This window comes from Lucilia cuprina, chromosome 5 (assembly GCF_022045245.1).
Source record: "Lucilia cuprina isolate Lc7/37 chromosome 5, ASM2204524v1, whole genome shotgun sequence".
Taxonomy (NCBI): domain Eukaryota; kingdom Metazoa; phylum Arthropoda; class Insecta; order Diptera; family Calliphoridae; genus Lucilia; species Lucilia cuprina.
Window position 1 is genome coordinate 8,975,569 of NC_060953.1, and position 20,931 is coordinate 8,996,499.

Below are 20,931 nucleotides of genomic sequence, written 5' to 3' on the forward strand. Positions count from 1 at the left end.
AGTTCAGTTCTAGTTCAGTTCTAGTTCAGTTCTAGTTCAGTTCTAGTTCAGTTCTAGTTCAGTTCTAGTTCAGTTCTAGTTCAGTTCTAGTTCAGATCTATTTCAGTTTAAGTTTACTTCCAATAAAATTATTAGCAAAATTTCAACAATTTCTTATATTTTTCAAAACTGTTCTTTTTCTCCAACATTAATATGAATTCCTTTAAATGTTAACATTTATTGCCTTTTTCTAAATGTTTTCCATAAACTGTTATTAACATTTAACATTAAAAAAAATATCTTAAGGATTTTTTTGCACAATAATTATCTTATGTATCTAGCTATCGATTTAAGGGGAAGTTTTCCCCTTGTTTTTTTAATTTCAAATATTTTGCAGATTTCCAAACGTACAAAATGAATGAGAAAAAAATCCTTTGAATTTTAACTTGTGTGTGTGTTTGTGTTTCTTTTACTATTCTAACTTTTTATGCCTTTTTGTGTTAAGTTAACGCACTTTTTAACCTTCAAATGTCTCTTAATGCTACATTATTAACGCTTCCATAAGCAGCCTAAGCTCTACTGCAGACAATTTGAACGAAAGAAAAAAACACAACAACAACAAACGAATGTTGTTGCAGTGTGGCAGCAGCAGTTTTGCTGTTTACAATAGATGTTTGTTCAAACATCTTAGAAAATAAGTTAAGGCAGAGACTGAGAGAGTTTTGAGTTCTAGTATTATGAAATTTTTAAACTTGCAGCATTAGATACTTTTTAACGAAACCTGCGCCTTTGGGGAGATGTTTAAATTGAGAGTAAAATTTAACTCTCTTGTTTAGGGTTTATAATTCTCTGTTTATGTTTTGTTTGTGATGTGTTTATGGTTTTGTTTTGATTTTTCTTTTCGTTAAAAGTATCTGTGTGCAGTGAGTCTGAGAGTTTTCGTGAGAGAGAGAGAGAGTGAGATTATTACTATGTTTATGGTTTGTTGTGGTTTCGTTAAAAGTATCTTTTGCAGGCTGAAAGAGAGCAGTAAGAGCTAGTTTGTTTAGGTTATTTTAAGGGTTCTACACCAAGCGAGGGAGTGAGTATTTTAGCTGTTGTGTGCCATAACAAAAAAATTCCTGATTTTTACTCACTGTTTCCTTCAACTAATCGTGGAGTATCAAAGATATGCGCAATGTATAGAGTAAAATTTTATAAATTGTGCAGACTAAAGGCATTGCTCGTATGCCTGTTCAAACAACTAATAACAAACTTTATGAGTATCTATGTGTTTTATGTTTGAGAGTATCTATGTGTGGCTGTGTATGTGTGTGTGTGTTTGCGAGCAATCGTTCATTCGTTTTGGTATTGAATTGAATCTATAGAATTGGTACTCATTGTATACGCATCAACTTCAAGATACACAAAAATTCTTTCATGCATTCAGTCTTAAAACGTCGCTCGCTGTTTATAAATCGTGTCTAAGTAAAAATTCAACACCGGCGGCCGTTAAATATACACACATATAAAATTCTACTTTTTCCAATTTTTCATACATTACACACGCTCCATATATATATAAATACAAATTTCAATGAAAATCATTAAGCAAGAAAATACATATAGAAATCTATAGAAAATCTTTATTTTTTTTCTGTTTTGTTTCAAAAGAAAAATAAAAAGAGAAAAATTTACAAAAAAAAAAAATTTAAACGAAAACTTAAACGCGCGTTACGTGTAAAATCTGTTTAAATAAAAATTTAAGAAAAAACCGTAAAGAAAAATTCTTAAAAAAATTTTATTAAAAGCAAGAAAATTTCAAAATTTTCCAACAAAAATCAAAAAAATTTTAAGAAAAAAGTGTTTTAATTGTAAAAAAAAAAATAAATTTTAAAAAATTCTTACCAACAAATTATAAATAAAATTTTAAAAATTTTTAAACAAATCAGAAAATTCTAAAAAAAAAATAAACGAAAAATTTTAACTTTGTTTTTAAAAGAAAGAAAGGCCATTGACCTACCTGCCTAAGGAGAAATGGCCAAAACCAATTGGATTAAATTAAGGCTAAATTAAACATACACACATACACTAACAAATAATAACAACAAAAAAACTTGTTATTAAGTTTAAACAAAAAAAGTTATTTAAAACAGCTAAAGGATATTGCAAAAGGGGGGTTTTAAAATCCAAAAAAAAAGAAATTTTTTTGAAAGGCTAAAGGGTGTTAAAAATGAATGTGATTTAAACACACAAAAAAAAGTAAAATTACACAATTTGCTACAAAAAAAGAGGAAAAAAACCTTTAAAAAAATTCACACAAAATGTTTAAATTTTTTCAATAAAAAAAGTGTTGCAAGTGAAAATTTAACAAAAACAGCTAAATTTTAGATTAACACACCCGACCCCCCCTCAAAAAAAAAATTAAACACCTTTAATACTTATTGCAAATCAAAAACAATCCCCCTCTACCTCCCCCCCTTTTCCAAACTTCTACACACACTCTTTTTTCGTTACACTTCTATTTGTGGATTAAATTTGGCGGGTTTATTAGCCCCGCTAACCAAAGCCATCAAAATTAAGTTCTCAAAGCAAAATCATCATCATCCGGCATACCGTCACGCTGAGAACATCTACGACGGTGGCACTGATACCGACGACGACGAATGTCCTTTAGAATCGTCCAGCATGAATCCCTATGAATATGAAACTACGCTCGATTGTCGTGATGACACTAGGGCAGTGGGTGGCGGTGGTGGTGGTGTTGTACCATTAGTGGGTTCAATGACACCTAGACATCCACATAATAATGTAACACAACAACAAACAAATACACTACATCATCAGAATCAACAAAATTTACAATTACAACAGCAACATCAGCAGCAGCAGCAACAACAAATGCAAGGCGGCGATTCACAGTCATCATATTATGATTATGAATATCAACATTTACCACATCGTGGCAATGAATCACAGCAACAACAGAATCCTCCATCATCGACATCAACAGCAGCCCGCACACATGGTAGACAAGGCAAGTTGACATTTTTGATTCTTAACGTTTTAAAAGGGCAGAAAATCTTCTTTAAGTTTTGAATTTTGTTTTTTGCCATTTTAACAAAATTTGCTGAGTTATTAGCAAAATTACCTATTAAACGTTTTGGTTTTTGTGTATTATAAGTTTAAAGCTTAAAATTGTGTCAAAAAGCTAAGAGTTTTTGCAACCACAACAACAAGTTTCAGTTAAAATTAAAGCAAATATAAAAAATTTTTAAAATTTTTCAAAAAGTTGCTTGTGATTTCAGAAAACAACATATTGAGCTATTTTGTTGGAAGTGGTTTTTATTAAAAGCTTAGGGGCTTTACTTTTGAATTATGAAGAAAAATTTCATTTTTTTGCAACTACAACAATTTTAAGAAAAGCTTAACAAAAATCTTTAACTAATTTTTTTAAAAATTTGTTCGGTTTATAAAAGAAAAAGATATTGAGCAATTTTGTTGCAAGCGGACTTAAATAAAAGCTTAAGAGATAAGCTTTTAAAATGTATAAGAATATTTTACTTATTTGCAACAACAACAATTTTATAAGGAATTTAAGAAAAGCTTAACAAAAATTTTTAATTTTTTTTTTTCAAAATTTGTTTGGATTTTAAAAGTAAAACATGTTAAGCAATTTCGTTGCAATTGATCTTAATAAAAAGCTTATGGGACAAGCTTTTCAAATGTATAAGAATATTTTTGTTATTTGCAACAACAACAATTTTTTAAGGATTTTAAGAAAAGTTAAACAAAAATTCTTTAACAAAAATTTTTTTAATTTTGTTCGGATTTTAAAAGTGGTAAATATTGAGTAATTTTGCTGTAAGTGATCTTAAGTAAAAGCTTGAGGGATTGGCTTTTAAGATATGAAAGAATATTTTCCATTTTTGCAACAACAACAATTTTATGAGAAATTTTAGAAAAGCTTAATAAAAATGTTTAACAAAAATGTTTTCAAAATTTGTTTGGATTTTAAAACTAAAAGATATTGAGCTATTTTGTTGCAAAGGATTTTAATTAAAAGCTTAAAGGATTGGCTTTTGAAATGTGAAGAAAAATTATCCTTATTAAACAACAACAATTTTTAAAGGAATTTAAGAAACAAAAATCTTTAAAAAAAAATCTTTACCAATTTTTTTTCAAAATTTTTTCGGATTTTTTAAAATTAAAACATATTAAGCAATTTTACTGGAAGTGGACTTAATTAAAAGCTTAAGGGACAAGCTTTTGAAATATAAAAGAATGTTTTAAATTTTTGCAACATCAACAACTTTAGACAGAATTAAAGAAAACCTAAACATTTCAAAAAAATGATTGATTTTGTTGAGATTAAAAAAAGAAACATATTGAGCAATTTTGTCGGAAGTAAACTTAATTAAAAGCTTAAGTTACAAGCTTTTAAAATGTAAAAGAACATTTTCCTTTTTTGCAACAAAAACAATTTTATAAAGAATTTAATAAAAACTTAACAAAAAAACTTTTACAAAAATTTTCTCAAAATTTGTTTGGATTTGTAAAGTCAAATGTATTAAGCAAGTCTGTTGTAAGTAGACTTAATTAAAAGCTTATTTAACAAGCTTCAAAAATGTAAAAGAACATTTACCTTTCTTGCAACAACAACAACTTTATTATACAACAACATATAAAACATTTTTTTGGATTTTTTGCATTTTGTGCAAATTTTTTGAAAAAAAAATTAACTTTTATTTAAAATTTTCACAATTTTATTAACTTTAAACTACATTTAAGTTTTATCTTTAGTTTAAATCTTTTTTCCTTAAACATTCAAATCTTATTAGTTCTTAGAAAAATCATTTTTAATGATTATTTCTTTTCAATAAAACTAGTTTGTTTAACAAATGTTTAATCTAACTAAAACTTTTGATTAAATGTTATTTTAATTAAACTAAATTCTTAAGCTAGTTTAATACTATTTTAACTTAATCAAGCAGCTTATTTATCATAAAATTAACAAATTTTTTTTGTAAAATATGTTTGCTTAAATGTCTGTCTGTCCATCCGTCTGTCCGTCTGTCTTTGCCTTAATAACTTAAATTATGTTAAATGTATTTTAATTTTTTTTTTACCTTTGTGTGTGTAAATTTGGATTAAAATTTTTTTTATTTTAATAATAATTAACTATCATCATAATAATTAATCATTTACAAAACTGGTTTTGTTACAAAAAAAACGTTTACAGTTCAATGTTATTGTTAGAAACAAACTCAAAAGTTTAAAGCGTTTTTAAAAATTTTAACAAATTTGTAAAATTGTAATTAAAAAAGAACATAAAAAGCTTAAATTTACTTTGATTTTTATAAAAATATTTTATTAAAATTTCTTTAAAATTAACGCTAAAATTCAAATATTTTTCAATTTTTTTTTTATCTATTTTTCGCTTTTCGTTAAAATTATTACAAAATTGTTATTTTTTAAAAATTTAAATACAAATTTTTACAATTTGGAAGCTCACAAGTTAAACTTTGAAAATCAATTAAAATCTTTAAATTTACTTCATTAAAACTTTTTTTAAATCTTTTTAAATTTTGAAAAAATTTGAAAATATTTCAAAAAAAATTTTTCCCATAAATTTTTGCTGAAACCAACAAAAAAATGTTTTTTTAATAAATTTTAAATTTTTATTTAACAATTGTTTAAGTCTTCTCAAAGAATTATTAAAATTTTCTTTATATTTCTATTTACTTTCATTTTTTCCCATAATTTTCTTTTGTCTCTTCATAATCTCTAAGACTTAAACATTTTATAACTTTAAATATTTATACTAAAATATTTAACTATACATTTGAAAAAAAAACTTTTGTCATTTTATCAATAGTTTAAAAAACTTATTATTAAACCTATAAACAAACTTATTTTCTCAAACTTTTTTTTCCGAACGGAAGTTAAACTTTTTTATTTAACAAAGCCTTATGTTTTGGATTTTTTTTTAGAAAACTATAAATACTAGATTATTTATATAGAAAACATCACATTAAGTGTTAACATTATTATGAAAAATTATAATAAAATATTTAAAAATTATAAAAATATTATCAAAACTAAGTTTTAGATAAGTTTTTGTAATAAAATTGTTTGAAACAAGCATAAGAAACATGTGTAGGCTTAAATTATTAGTTTTTATAATAATATTTGTTATTAACAATAGTGAATTTTCTCATTAAGTAGTATTGTTTATTAACAAAATATTTGTTAATTTATTAAAACTAAAATTAATTTGTTTTTATAACAAGTGATTTAGTTTAAATGTGCGTGAGAAACAGCAGGAGATTTGAAAGTACACAGATCGTCAAATTACTTTTCTAACGGATAGAGATACGTTGAATCTAAATATAGTCTAGTTTATACCTAGTGTGTATTCTAGTGAATAGTTTAGTTTTTAATCTAGTCTATAGCCAAGTGTATAGTTAAGTCTATAGACTAGTCTGTAATCAAGTCTGTAGTCTAGTCTCTAGACTAGTATGTAGTCTAGTCTATAGTCCAGTCTCTAGTCTTCTCTATACTTTAGTCTTGTCTGGTCTATGCTTTAGTCTATAGTCATGTTTATAGTCTTGTTTATAGTTTAGTCTATATTCTAGTCTATAGTAAAGTCTATGGTCTAGTCTATAGTCTAGTCTATCGACTAGTCTATACTCTAGTCTATTGTCTTATCTATAGTCTAGTCTCTAGTCTAGTCTATAGTCTAGTCCATAGTCTAGTCTATAGACTAATCAATACTCTAGTCTATTGTCTAGTCTGTAGTCTAGTCTATAGTCTAGTCTATAGTCTAGTCTATAGATTAGTCAATACTCTAGTCTATTGTCTAGTTTATAGTCTATAGTCTAGTCTATAGTCTAATCTATAATCTAATCTATAGTCTAGTCTATAGTCTAGTCTATAGCCTAGTCTGTAGTCTAGTCTATTGTCTTGTCTATAGTCTAGTTTATAGTATAGTCTATAGTCTATAGCCTAGTCTATAGTCTTATTCTATAGTCTAGTCTATAGTCTAGTCTATAGTCTAGTCTATAGTCTAGTCTACAGTTTAGTCTATAGTCTAGTCTATAGTCTAGTCTATAGTCTAGTCTATAGTATAGTCTATAGTCTAATCTATAGTCTAGTCTATAGTCTAGTTTATAGTCTAGTCTATAGTCTAGTTTATAGTCTAGTCTATAGTCTAGTCTATAGTCTAGTCTATAGTCTAGTCTATAGTCTAGTCTATAGTCTAGTCTATAGTCTAGTCTATAGTCTAGTCTATAGTCTAGTTTAGTCTATAGTCTAGTCTATAGTCTAGTCTATAGTCTAGTCTGTAGTCTAGTCTATAGTCTAGTCTATAGTCTAGTCTATAGTCTAGTCTATAGTCTAGTCTATAGTCTAGTCTATAGTCTAGTCTATAGTCTAGTCTATAGTCTAGTCTATAGTCTAGTCTATAGTCTAGTCTATAGTCTAGTATATAGTCCAGTTTATAGTCCAGAATTTAGTCGTCTTATACTTTAGTCTTGTTATAGTTTAGTCTAAAGTCTAGTCTGTAGTCTAGTCTATAGTGTAATCTAAATTTGAAGGAAGGACAGACGGAAGGACAGACATTGTTAGTTAAAATCAAGAAGAAGATTTTGAGACAATTGAAACATCTTTAGTTAGCTATAGATGCAATATTTTTGTTCGTAACAAACAATATTTAAAAAAAACATAATACCAACCTACGCTCTAAAAGAAACAACGAAAACCATGATGAGTTTTCAAGGATCTTTTAATAGGGCCCAAAAAGTGTATATCTAGAAATTTGTTGTTAATTTTTTATTTATTTTATAAATAATTTAATATTATCTTTTTAATATTATTTTTATTTTTTTTTTCACGGCTTCCTTATAAAAGGAAATGTATTTTCATTTTATCTTGAACATTTTTTTTTCTTAATTTCTTTAAAATGTTTTTTTTTTTGATGATTTATATAAAATGTCAATAGCAAATATATAATTTTACAATTTATTCCTTTTTGGTTTGTTTCTGTTTTTTTTCGGGGTACACAGGATATAAATAAACTAAAGTAAAAAGGAAAAATCTTTTTTTTTGCTGAAGAAGAGATGAGGTTTTTGTTTTTTTTCAACAGCTTTTCTGTTATACTTATTACTTCCTGACAGCTGTCAAAAAATATGCTAACACCACTAACTGAAAATATGCAAAAATATGCTGGATTAAAGAACAAACAAACAAACAGATGAAAGGAAAGCAAATAACAAATGAAATACTAGCAGCAGTGGAAAGAAGATTGTACGTAAGAGTTTATGTAAATTATAAAAGATTTTTTTTTTTTTTGGCAAAAAAAAGAAATCTTTTACATATAAATTGACAGTTTTTTTTTTAAGAAAAACTCTTAAAAACTCTCATACTCAGACAGAAATAAAAACGGAAATTCAAATGTCAATACATAAGACAAGAAAAATAAAAGGAAAAAAAGAAAACTTTATGAAAGAACGTTTCTAAAACACAAAATGAAAAAAACCCCTTGAAATGCTTATTAACAAAATTTTTGGAAAATTATTTATAAATAATAAATGGGATTTTTTGTTAAATTAAATTAGTTCTACTTTAACCCTCTTTCAATATATTTCTCTAATGTTTTAAGACTATTGACCTGTTGTTGTATTGTGAAACTAATTTCTTTTTCTCCTTTAAGTATTGATTTACTTTAAAGAAAATTTTCCCATATTAAAGGTTACCAAGGAGTTTTTAAATCTATAAGCGTGTGTAAGAGCCTAAAAAACACTTGAAATTTTTCCTTTCCTTTTTTTGTTTAGGTAGTTTTTCTTATTCTATTTTAAGGGTCGTTTTTTTCTAATTTTCTATTCTCCCTCTTTTGCCTTTAGTTTTAAAGAGATTAAATGCCTCATTTGTTTTGCATCCGATATGTCATCATTAATGTCATGTTAGCAGCAGAATTTGAAAACATGAAAAAAAATCCTTTTATAGTTTGAATTTTTGTAATAAAAACACGTCCTTTCAAAAAAGAAAAATAGATTTAAAATATTAAAAGAATAAAAACAAAGGCAAATAATTGTCTAACTTAAGGAAAACGAAAACACAAAATTCGAAAAATATGTTCTATACAAAATATTCCATAAAAATCCATTTAAAAAAAAAGTTTTAAAAAAATTTCTTTACAAGAAATGTTAAAAATTTTTAAAAATTAACAAAGTTTGCTGCAATTTTAAAGAAATATTTATATAGCCATTTTAAATATTTTTATATATTTTGAAAGCTTAAAAAGTAAGCTTTTTAAAACAACAAAAATTTTGTAATTATATTTAAATTTTATAAATTTTATGAAAGTTTTAAAAAATCTCTTAAAGAAATAGAAACATTTTTAAAAGCCAAAAAGAACATTTTAAAAATTAATAAAGTTTGCTGCAATTTTAAAGAAATATATATATAAAGGGATTTTAAATATTTTTATAAATTTTGAAAGCTTAAAAGGTTATCTTTCTAATGCAACAAAAATTTTCTAAATTTTTTAAAATAGAGTAATTTTTATGAAATTTTTAAAAAATCTCTAAAAAATAAAAAATTTTGAAAATTAAGAAATTGTTTAAAAATAAACAAATTTTTGTGGTGTTCATAAAGATAAACTTATTAAGAGATTTTAAATGTTTGTGTGTATTATGAAAGCTTAAAGAGTTAGCTTTCTAATGCAACAAAAATTTTCAAAATTTTTTAAAATTTTGTAATTTTTATGAAATTTAAAAAAAAAATGTCTAAAAATACAAAATAATTTTAAAAAGTCAAAAAATTGTTTAAAAATAAACAAAGTTTGCGGTGTTCGTATAGTTAGACTTATTAGGGGATTTTAAACATTTTGATATAATTTGAAAGCTTAAGGGGTTAGCTTTCGAATACAACAAAAATTTTGTAAATTTTTAAAAAATTACTAATTTTTAAGGAATTTAAAAAAAAACTCAAAAAAAATATGAAAAATTTTTTAAAATCATGAAAATTTTTAGAAATTAACAAAGTTTGCTGCAATTTTAAAGGAATACTTCTTAAGGGATTTTAAATATTTTAATATATTTTGAAAGCTTAAAGGTTTAGCTTTCCGATACTGAAAGAATTTTCTAAATTTTTTAAGATTTTGTAATTTTTGTTGAATTTTGAAAAAAATGTCAAAAAAAATGAAAAATTTTCAAAAAATCCAAATTTTTTTTAAATTAACAAAGTTTTTTGTGCTTTATATTAAGACATTTTAAAAATGTTGATATATTTTGAAAGCTTAAAGGGTTAGCTTTTTGGTAATGAAAGAATTTTCTAAATTTTTTAAAATTTTGTAATTTTAATGGAATTTTGAAAAAATTTCGAAAAAGATTAAAAAAATTGTAAAAGTCAAAAAGAAATTAAAAAGTTTTTTTTTTGTGTTTTAAAAGAAACACATATAAAGAGATTAAAAAATTTTGATATATTTTGAAAGCTTAAAAAGGGTTAGCTTTCCAATACTGAAAGAATTTTAAAAATTTTTTTAAATTTTGTAATTTTTTTGAAATTTTGAAAAAATCTCTAAAAAAATAAAAAAAATTTCAAAAATATTTTTTTTTTTTTTGAATTAACAAAGTTTTTTGTGTTCCTAAAGAAACAGATATTAAAAGATTTTCAAAAATTTGATATATTTTGAAAGCTTAAGGGGTTAGCTTTCCAATAGTGAAAGAATTTAAAAAATATTTAAAATTTTGTAATTTCTATAGAATTTTGAAAAAAACAATCTTTATTTTCACAATTTTACGCTTTTGCAATACTCTGTTTTGTTTAGAAATTGTTATTAATTATGACTTTAAACAAATAATTTTCTATAATTTATTATAAATTTTCTTTTCCAAATTTTGTTTACATTTTCTTTTTTTTAATGTTTCCTGTGTTTAAATTTCCCCCCAAAGATTTTTGCAAAATATTTATTTTTGAAAAGAACAAAAAAAAAACTTGATATATATTTTGTTTATAATTAAATTTAAGAGGAATTATCTTAAGAAAAGAGATAGAGATTTTCCCGCAGACACTTATGGGTTGTCCGTTCATAAAGTTTTTTTTTTATTTTTTCAAAAGTAAAACACAAACACACACCTCAAAATATAAACAATTAGTGAAAGAATATGAGAAAAAAACAACAATATTTTTCCAAACAAACTGAACACAATATATTCCCATATTATAAACAATATAATATATGGTGAGGTATGCAGTACTTAGGAACATGATGTGTACAAGTGTTTATGAAAGACTCAACTCCATGACCTTGCCATACTGATGAAATCATTCAATTGTTGTTTGGTTCAATGAGTTTTTGTTTGAAAATTTTTTTCTTTAAATTAAAATTGAGTGAGTTTAAGTTTTTGCATTTTTTTTTAATTTTCTTTTACTAAATTTGTTTAAAAATTTATTTTCCCTGTGTTGGTGTTTTAGTTTAAGTGTGAAGCAATTTTTATAGATTTTGTTTTGTTTTTTTTTCTAATTTAAATTTATGAGTTTTTGTTGTTGCAATAGTGGTCAGTTTTTGTGTTCTAATTATTTGCATTTAATTTTTATGCTTCTATAAATTTTAAGGGTTTTTTTTTCTTTGCAACATTTTAAAGAGAAATTTATTGCTTAATATAAAAATTTAGTTTTCGTTTTTTTGTAAACTAGAACGGAAAACGGATCTAATAAAACAACAAATGTCAAATGTGAAATTTATTAGTTTTTATTAAAATTTTTGTATAAAATTTAAAAATAAAACTATTTATTAATTTTAAAACAAATTTTTAACTTTTTTTATGTGTAATAATTCTTTTCAAAAAATTTCCTTTTCAAATTTATAAAAAATTTTATTTAAACTTGTTTTTAGCGGGATTAACTAAACTCAGTTTAACTAAACTTTAAGTTTTTTAACAAAATTTTTTGTATTTATAACTTTTTTTTGTAAAATTTAAATTTTTTTAAATTTTTCAAAAATTTTACTTAAACTTTGTTTTACCGAGATTAACTAAACTCGGTTTAACTAAACTTTTAAGTTTTTAACAAAAGTTATTGTTTTTTTTAAACTTTTTTTTGTAAAATTTATTTTTAAGAAAATTTCCTTTAAAAATCCATAATAAATTTGACTAAAACTTGTTTTTACTGGGATTAATTAAACTCGGTTTAACTTAAAATTAAGTTTTTTAACAAAAATTATTGTTTTTAAAACTTTTTTTTTGTAAAATTTCTTTTTAAGAAAATTTCCTTTTTAAATCTATAACATATTTCACTTAAACTTGTTTTTTCAGAGATTAAATAAACTCGGTTTAACTAAACTTTAATGTTTTGAACAAAAATTATTGTTTTTAAAACTTTTTTGGTAAAATTTCTTTTAATTTCCTTAAAGAAAATTTCTTTTTAAAATCTATATAAAAATTTACTTAAACTTGTTTTTACCGAGATTAACTAAACTCAGTTTAACTAAACTTTAAGGTTTTTAATAAAAATTATTGTTTTTTAAAGATTTTTTGAAAATTTTCTTTAAAGAACATAAAACTTACTTAAACCTAGTTTAACTAAACTTAGTTTAAAGCTAGTTTAAGCTATATTAGTAGCAATTTTAACTTAAAATGCCTTTAAATATTATTTTTTGGTTATTTCTCTATAAAAATTCTTCATTTCCAAATTTTAAATTAATTTCACTCTCGCGGGAACTAAAAACCTTACAAAACTCTAGCAAAAAAACGAACTTAAGTAACAACATATGTTTGGCAAGCGATTAAATATTCCAACTAACAACAACTGGTCACAACTACACCCCCCTCCACCTCAGCTCTGCAACAGCAACATCAGGCCTAAATTTAGTAATTTAATATGAAAATTTTACAACATATTGTTATTCTACACACAAAAGGACTAAACTGGACACAAAACAATAGCCCACAGTCAAATAAAATGAGAAAAAAAATTGCAATTTTTTTTGCTAAAAAAAAATCAGCCTTTTTTTCCAAAACAACAAAAGGACTTGTAACAAGCAAGCAACCACTACTACTACTGCTGCTGATTGATGGGCATTAAATTACTAACACCTTATACTCACACCAAACAAACCAACTTATACACACACTCATTCACTCGAGTGACACAAAAAATCTACCTTTTTCTTATAGAAATATATAACAGAAAGGAACAAGCAAAAAAAAAACATAAAATTTTCAAAATACCAGACATTTTTGTTTAAAAAATATCGTATGACTTTTAATGTCTGATATGTGGACACACAACACAATAGTTTTTTTGTTATTGCAGCAACTCAAACACACACACACACACACACGAAAAAAGGACTAACAATACAAAGGAAAAAAGAAAATACCACCCTGATGTTTTAATGAAAGAGAACTCAAAACATCCTTTTTTTGTTTATTTAAAAAAAAAAGAAATATAAGAAGATAATAGGAAAAACTAACACTTTAAAATACCGGTTTTAAAGTTAGAAATTAAGTTTTACTTAATAAGGAATTAAAAAGGGAAAAACAATCAAAATTTCAAAAGTTTAATTAACAAAATTGCAATTAAATTTAAAGTTTAACTAAAAATTTTTACAAAAAAATTAATTTTAATTAATAGTTGATATAAATCAAGCACAAATTTCACTTAAACTTGTTTTTCAGAGTTTAACTAAAGTAGGTTTAACTAAACTTTAAGGTTTTTAATAAAAATTATTGTTTTTAACCCTTTTTTTGGAAAATTTCTTTTAAAGAAAATTTTCTTTTAAAATCTATAAAAAATTTTACCTAAACTTGTTTTTACCCAGATTAACTAAACTAGGTTTAACTAAACTTTTAAGTTTTTAACAAAAATTATTGTTTTTAACACTTTTTTTGGAAAATTTCTTTTAAAATCTATAAAAAATTTTACTTAAACTAGTTTTTACCCAGATTTACTAAACTAGGTTTAACTAAACTTTTAAGTTTTTAACAAAAATTATTGTTTTTAACACTTTTTTTTGAAAATTTTCTTTTAAAATATAGAAAAAATTTTATTAAACTTTTTATAAAAAATAATTTACTAAAGTTTGTTTTTACCAAGATTAACTAAACTATGTTTTACTAAACTTGAGGGTTTTTAACAAAAATAATTGTATTTAAAACTTTTTTTTTGTAAAATTTCTTTAAAGAAAATTTCGCTTTCAAATCTATAAAAAATTTTACTTAATCTTGTTTCTACCCAGATTAACTAAACTAGGTTAACAAATCTTCCAAGTTTTTAACAAAAATGATTGTTTTAAAAACTTTTTTTGTGAAATTTCTTTTAAATTACTTTTTGTTAGCTTAACTAAACTTAGTTTAACAATATTTGAAGATTAAGCAATAAAAAAGTGCCTGGAATAAGAAAATGTCTTTGAAGCTAGTTTAACTTAACTTAGTTTAAAGCTAGTTTAAGCATTTTTTAAAAAGTTTAAGCTTTAAAAGTATATTTTAAAGCTAAAGCTCTTGTTAAACCATTTTCAGTGGAAAAAATTTAAATTTTTAATTAATTTAGCCAATTTATTGAACGTTTTACTATTTTAGGAGCCACTCTAATGTCTTTAAAAATCTTAATTTCTTCTTAAACTTCTCATGAGATTTTTTTAAGTTTAATTTTTCCAAATTAATAATTTTTATATAAAATTGCAATTTTTTACATGTTAAAAAACATTTTTTCATTAAAGGTTTAACCTTTACAACAAAGTAATTACTTAAAGTTTTTTGTTATTAGTTGTTATTGCTGTTGTTGTTGTTGGTGTAACAACATTTAATCTTTTCAAAAGAAAATATAAATAATAATATTAATGATAGATGTGTAGGGGTTAAATTAAGGTAAAACGTAAAAGAATAACAAACCAGGTAGTAGAAGATGATAAATTTACCAACAAAAAAAGTAAGGCTAATTTAGCGAGTTTTTTTCAGAAAAGTAAGAAATTTAACTGAAAAAGAATTGAAAAGGAATTAATAATAAAAAAGTGAAATATTACAGTTTTTTGTTTATGAATTTATGTTTTTATACCAGTTTTTAAGTTTAGACTTTAAATTTCTTTTTGTGACCTTAATAATTAAGCGATTTTGTTGATTTTTCCTATTATGAAAAGCTAAAAGTGTTTTCTATGGAATTCTTTTTATTTTATAAAAAATTATTAATATTTAGTAAAGTTGTGCCATAAACAATAAAAGTATATTTGTAAAACTTTAGAAAAAAATCAAATTTTTTTAAGATAAAAAAGTTACAAATTCAAATTGCGTTTGTGGCTTTAAGGTTTAAGCAAATTAATTGATTTTTTATACCTAATACTTCTCAAAGTGTAGACTATTTAAAAACGAAAATTTTATGAAAATAAGTGAATTTTCAAAAATGTTATGAGAAATATTAGAAAACTACTTTTTTTTAAATTTTCCTTAATTAAATAGTATAGTGTTCAAACTTTAATTGCCAAGCTTTGGCTTAAACAAATTTGTTTATTTCTCTTTTATAAGATTCCTAAAAGTGTTTGCTATTAAATAAAATTTGTTTTATTGAACTATGTTAATTTTTAGCAAAGTTATGCCTAAAAAACTAAATACACTTTGGATTTTTTTAAAAAAATTTTATATTTTCTAACACTGAAAGAAAATTTTGTTAATTATGAAAAATATTCCAAAAATATTTATGTTAATGAAAGAAAACTTGTTTGTTTCTATTTAAGTTTAAAAGAAAATTATCGAAAAAGTTTAACTAATCTTTAGTTTAAACTGTTAAGCATGGAAATCAAAGCGTTTTTTTCTTAACATGTTTTAAACAAGTAGCTGACATTGTTTTTTAAGATAATCTTAAGTTTTTTGTTGTTGTTGTAAATGTTGTTCTAGTTTTTTGTTGTTGTAATGTTGTTTTAAATGTAGTCATGATTACAGCATCGTTTGCATCATCATCATGTCCCTGTTAGTGGTTTTTCTTCTTTTGTTGTTGTATAACCACCGCCTTTTAAATCGTTTTCATTTGTGTGGCCATCCAACTATGTTTTGTTGGCTAATGTTGTTGTTGTTGTTGTTGTTTTTTCTTTAAAAACAAAAACCTTTGTTTATTTATTTAATTTAGAAAAAAATACGTGCGTTACATTTTAGATTTGTTAGTTGGAAACATAGCTCGAGGAGCTAGAGAAAAAAAAATTATTAAAAACTAAAGTTTTAAAGAATAATGAGTTAGCTGGATTGCGAAGGATTGTTTTTGAAAAAAATACAAGAAAACTGAAATTTTTTAAAATTTTAACTTAAACTTGCTTAAAAGCAGTTTAACTAATCTTAGTTCACTTAAACTTTAGAGTATAAAACATAATTTTAGTGTATTTTTAAACATATTTTTGAAATATATAAGAAAATGTAATAAAATAGAGTTAAACCTGGTTTAACTAAACTGAGTTTAAAACAAGTTTAAGTGTTTTTCAAGATAGATAGATGGATAGATAGATAGATAGATAGATAGATAGATAGATAGATAGATAGATAGATAGATAGATAGATAGATAGATAGATAGATAGATAGATAGATAGATAGATAGATAGATAGATAGATAGATAGATAGATAGATAGATAGATAGATAGATAGATAGATAGATAGATAGATAGATAGATAGATAGATAGATAGATAGATAGATAGATAGATAGATAGATAGATAGATAGATAGATAGCAGTTTAACTAATCTTAGTTCACTTAATCTTTTCTAGCAAATAGTTAAGTTCTCCTCAAATTGTATAACCATTTCTTAATTTCTCCTCAAATTGTACAACCATTTATGTGTAACAAAAACTGGAAATATTCCAAAAGACCAAAAGAAAAAAACAACAACAAGAAAATTTTTACAATTTGTTTACTATACATTTAATCTTTGGAAAAAAATTATTCTTACAAAATACACTTTATTATTGTTTTTTTCGTTGTTTTTTTTTTTGTATTTTTTTATTACATTTTTTTTTTTTTTTTTTTTTTTGATATTTTGTCCCTGTGACTACTTCGAGCGACCAGAGTAGATTTTCATGTTCATTTTCTTATTTTATGTTCATTTTTGCTTTTAGTGATTTGATATTTTTTATTTTATGTTTTCCCAGTCATTTATTTTATGTTTGCTTTGGTCCTCAACAACAACAAAAAGAAAACATTTTATGGATTTTTACTATTTTCACAATTTTATGATGATTCTTTTTTTTTCTTTATTTCATAAGTATCTTCTTGGTATTTAAATGTGTGTATAAGTATAAGTATGTGTTGGTGTTTTCTTGTTTTTCTTTTTAAGGTTTTTCCTGTTCCTTTTTTTGTTTCTAATTTTTATTCTTTCTTTCTTGTATTAATTTTTATCTAGATTGTTTTCTTAGTTTGATTTTTTCTTTTAATGTTTTTTTCTCTCTTTTCTTTGTTGCTTTTTAAAATGGATATAATTGTAAAATGATATTATTTGAACTAAATGTGGTTCAAATGTATAAAAATTATAATAATAAAAAAAATAATAATATTTTACTTATTTTGTTTTTGTTGCTGTTGCCATAATACGATTGTTTTAAAGAATTTCCTGTGATAAGAAAAATTGTAGATTGAAACTGAATTTTTATATACATTTCTTTTATTCCTATTTTAACAACAACTAAAAAATATGCAGGAATTAATCTCTAAAGAAAACAACAAAAACACAAATGTTCATGTACAAATGGCGCCATTAATATTTAAAAAAATATTACTTATACAGGGTGCTAAGCTGGTAGCTTGGAGGTAGAGGGATATATAGATAAATAGGGTTTTACCAAATGATTTTTTCAAAATTTTTTTTTATAAAGAAAGACTCTTCAGCAAAGTCTCTTAAGGAATCCAGAAAAAATTTGCCTTTAACTTGCTTAAAAGCAGTTTAACTAAACTCGGTTTAAGTAGCTTAGAGGTTAAAGAGAAAAGAAACAATTTTAGATAATTTTTAGGTTTTTATTAAATGATTTTTTCAAAATTTTTTATAAAGTAAGACTCTTAAGCAAAATCTCTTAAGGAATCCAGAAAAATTTTCCCTTAAACTCGCTTAAAAGCAGTTTAACTTAACTTGGTAGCTTAGGATTAACAGAAAAGATACGTTTTTAGATAAATAGGGTTTTACTAAATGATTTTTTCAAAAATGTTTATATAGCAATGCTTTTCAACAAATTCTCTTAAGGAATCCAGAAAAAATTTCCCTTAAACTCGCCTAAAAGCAGTTTAACTAAACTCGGTTTAAATAAACTTTCAAGATTTTAAATTGAAATTATTAAATTTTTTCACAACTTAAACTAAATTACAGGAAATTAACTAAAAACTAAGTTAAACTTAGATTAAGTTAACCCAGTTTAAAGCAAGTTTAAGCAATTTTAGCAAGTTTAAGCTTTAAAAGACGAAAAAATGTTTTGTTTTTTACTGATATAATTAAAAGCTTTAAACGTTACAATGATTTGTGAAAAAATTTTTGCTTAAACTTGTTAAAAACCAGTTTAACTAAACTCGGTTTAAGTAAACTTTCAAAATTTCATAGTAAATTTATTACATTTTTGTATAACTTAAACTAAATTAGAGGAAAATAATAAAAAAATTAGTTAAACTCAGATAAACTTTACCCAGTTTAAAGCAAGTTTAAGCAATTTTAGGCAAGTTTAAGCTTTAAAAGATGAAAAAAATTAGGTTTTTGCAGTTATTAATAAAAGCTTTAAACGCTGAACTTATTTATGAAAACGTGTTAGCTTAAACTTGTTAAAAAGCTGTTTAACTAAACTCGGTTTAAGTAAACTTTTGAGTTTTTTAAATAAAATTATTTAATTCATTAATATTTCAAACTAAATAATAAGAAAATGTTAAAAAACTTTGTTAAACTCACATTAACTAAATCAAGTTTAAAACAAGTTTAAGCAGTTTTAGACAAGTTTAAGCTTTAAGAGATCATTTTTATTATACAAAATTCAACATAAATTATAAGCCTTAAACGCTGAATTGTTAGTTGAAAGCGTGTTAGCTAAAAATTGTTAAACAGCAGTTTAACTAAACTCTGTTTAAGTAAACTTTTGAATTTTCACAATAAAATTATTATTTTCATTAATATTTCAATCGAAATATTAAGAAAATGTTAAAAAAATTTGTTAAACTTGGATTAACTAAATCAAGTTTAAAGCAAGTTTAAGGTTTTTCTTACAGCTTAAAACTAAAAGTTTAAGTTAATTAAAAAAAATTGTATTCAAATTTGTTTAAAGTAAATATTTAGCTATTAAAACACAATTACAACAAACTTGGTTTTAAAATCGTTTAAAACTAATTTGTTTACTTTTAAACGCCCTGAGACATAATCAAAATTAACTGCAACATTAATTATAAACCCCCCTCTCCTTACAAAGTTTTTTTCCCTTTAAAAAAAAAAAAAAAAATTTCTAAGCAGGAACAATTATTTATATTTGATGTTAAAAAAATCCACCCTTTTTTCATATTTATGAAATTCCAACAAAAAAAGGTTTTATCCTGGAAAAGTCAAACAGATTGTCAAGAGATTTGTGTGGGTGTGTGTGTGTGAAGAGAAAATCTTTTTAAACAAATTTAAAAAGATTAAAACACAAAAATAGTCTTATAACAATCAATATTTTAGTACTTTTTTCTTTATTTTGGTCCTTTGTTAAGTTATTAAGGATTTTATTAAGGATTTTACCTTCTTTTGTTGCTACAAATAAAAATTAAAGATTCTTTTGTTAGTGCAAAATTTGGAAAAAAAGGACATGTGTTTGTACAACAAAAAAAAGGATTAATTTTAGAAAAGTTTTTACTTTAAACCTGACTTTAAACTTTAATGCGAAAAAAATTCCTTAAAAATCTTATAAATTTATCATTGATACTGTTTTGTTGTTTGTGGTAACCAAAAAAAACCTTTTCCTCTTGAAAAAAATAAAATCCTTTTTTTTGTTTTGGGTTACATTGGCAGACCATTAATGATTTATGACTCAATTTTACTGCAGTCATTTTGTATTTGTATTCTAATGTAGGCGTTAAATCATGTTTAAGTTGGAAATATCTCAAACAACCAACCCCACCGCTCCCTTTATTTCCGTTTACTTTAACTTTTAAACCCCTTTTATAAAGTGGGGGATGGTAGATTGCATAGAGAGTTCCACTGCTTTCTAATAAAGATTTTAACAAAAAAAAATTTTATTTCCATATTTTTATTAGAATTTTTTTGTAATTTTTTTGTTCACTTATAGACTTTATGACCTAGTTTAGCTGCTGCAGATTTTTTTTTATTTTACAACAAAACCATAAAAATTATTATATTTGTTGTTGTTATATTTTTAGCAAAAAAAGCTAAACTGCAACAAATTTAAATTTCCTAAATTTTAACTGCAAAACAAATAGAATAAACTCTACAAAAACCACAAAAAAAACGTTTAAAAACTTTCTAAAATTAACTTTAAACTTAAACTAAGTTTAGTTAAACTAACTGTTTACATAAAACTTTAACTAATTAACTCCTTTAGTCAACTCTGTCTATAGTCTAGTCTATAGTCTAGTCTATAGTCTAATCTATAGTCTAGTCTATAGTCTAGCCTATAGTCTAGTCTATAGTCTAGTCTATAGTCTAGTCTATAGTCTACTATAGTCTAGTCTATAGTCTAGTCTATAGTCTAGTCTATAGTCTAGTCTATAGTCTAGTCTATAGTCTAGTCTATAGTCTAGTCTATAGTCTAGTCTATAGTCTAGTCTATAGTCTAGTCTATAGTCTAGTCTATAGTCTAGTCTATAGTCTAGTCTATAGTCTAGTCTATAGTCTAGTCTATAGTCTAGTCTATAGTCTAGTCTATAGTCTAGTCTATAGTCTAGTCTATAGTCTAGTCTATAGTCTAGTCTATAGTCTAGTCTATAGTCTAGTCTATAGTCTAGTCTATAGTCTAGTCTATAGTCTAGTCTATAGTC

The 20,931-nt window shown here is 23.9% G+C and overlaps 1 protein-coding gene across 4 annotated transcripts in view; it reads left to right on the forward strand.

Moving 5' to 3' along the window:
• The first annotated feature begins 1,841 nt into the window (after positions 1–1,841).
• LOC111687894 (putative cyclin-dependent serine/threonine-protein kinase DDB_G0272797/DDB_G0274007) overlaps positions 1,842–20,931 on the forward strand; it is a 116,199-nt gene continuing 97,109 nt past the window's right edge. For all 4 annotated transcript variants that reach the window (XM_046951018.1, XM_046951020.1, XM_046951019.1 and 1 more), the window contains exon 1: positions 1,842–2,995. In XM_046951018.1, coding sequence (XP_046806974.1) covers positions 2,647–2,995 — 349 coding nt within the window. In that variant the 5' untranslated portion in view covers positions 1,842–2,646. The remainder of the gene's footprint in view (positions 2,996–20,931) is intronic.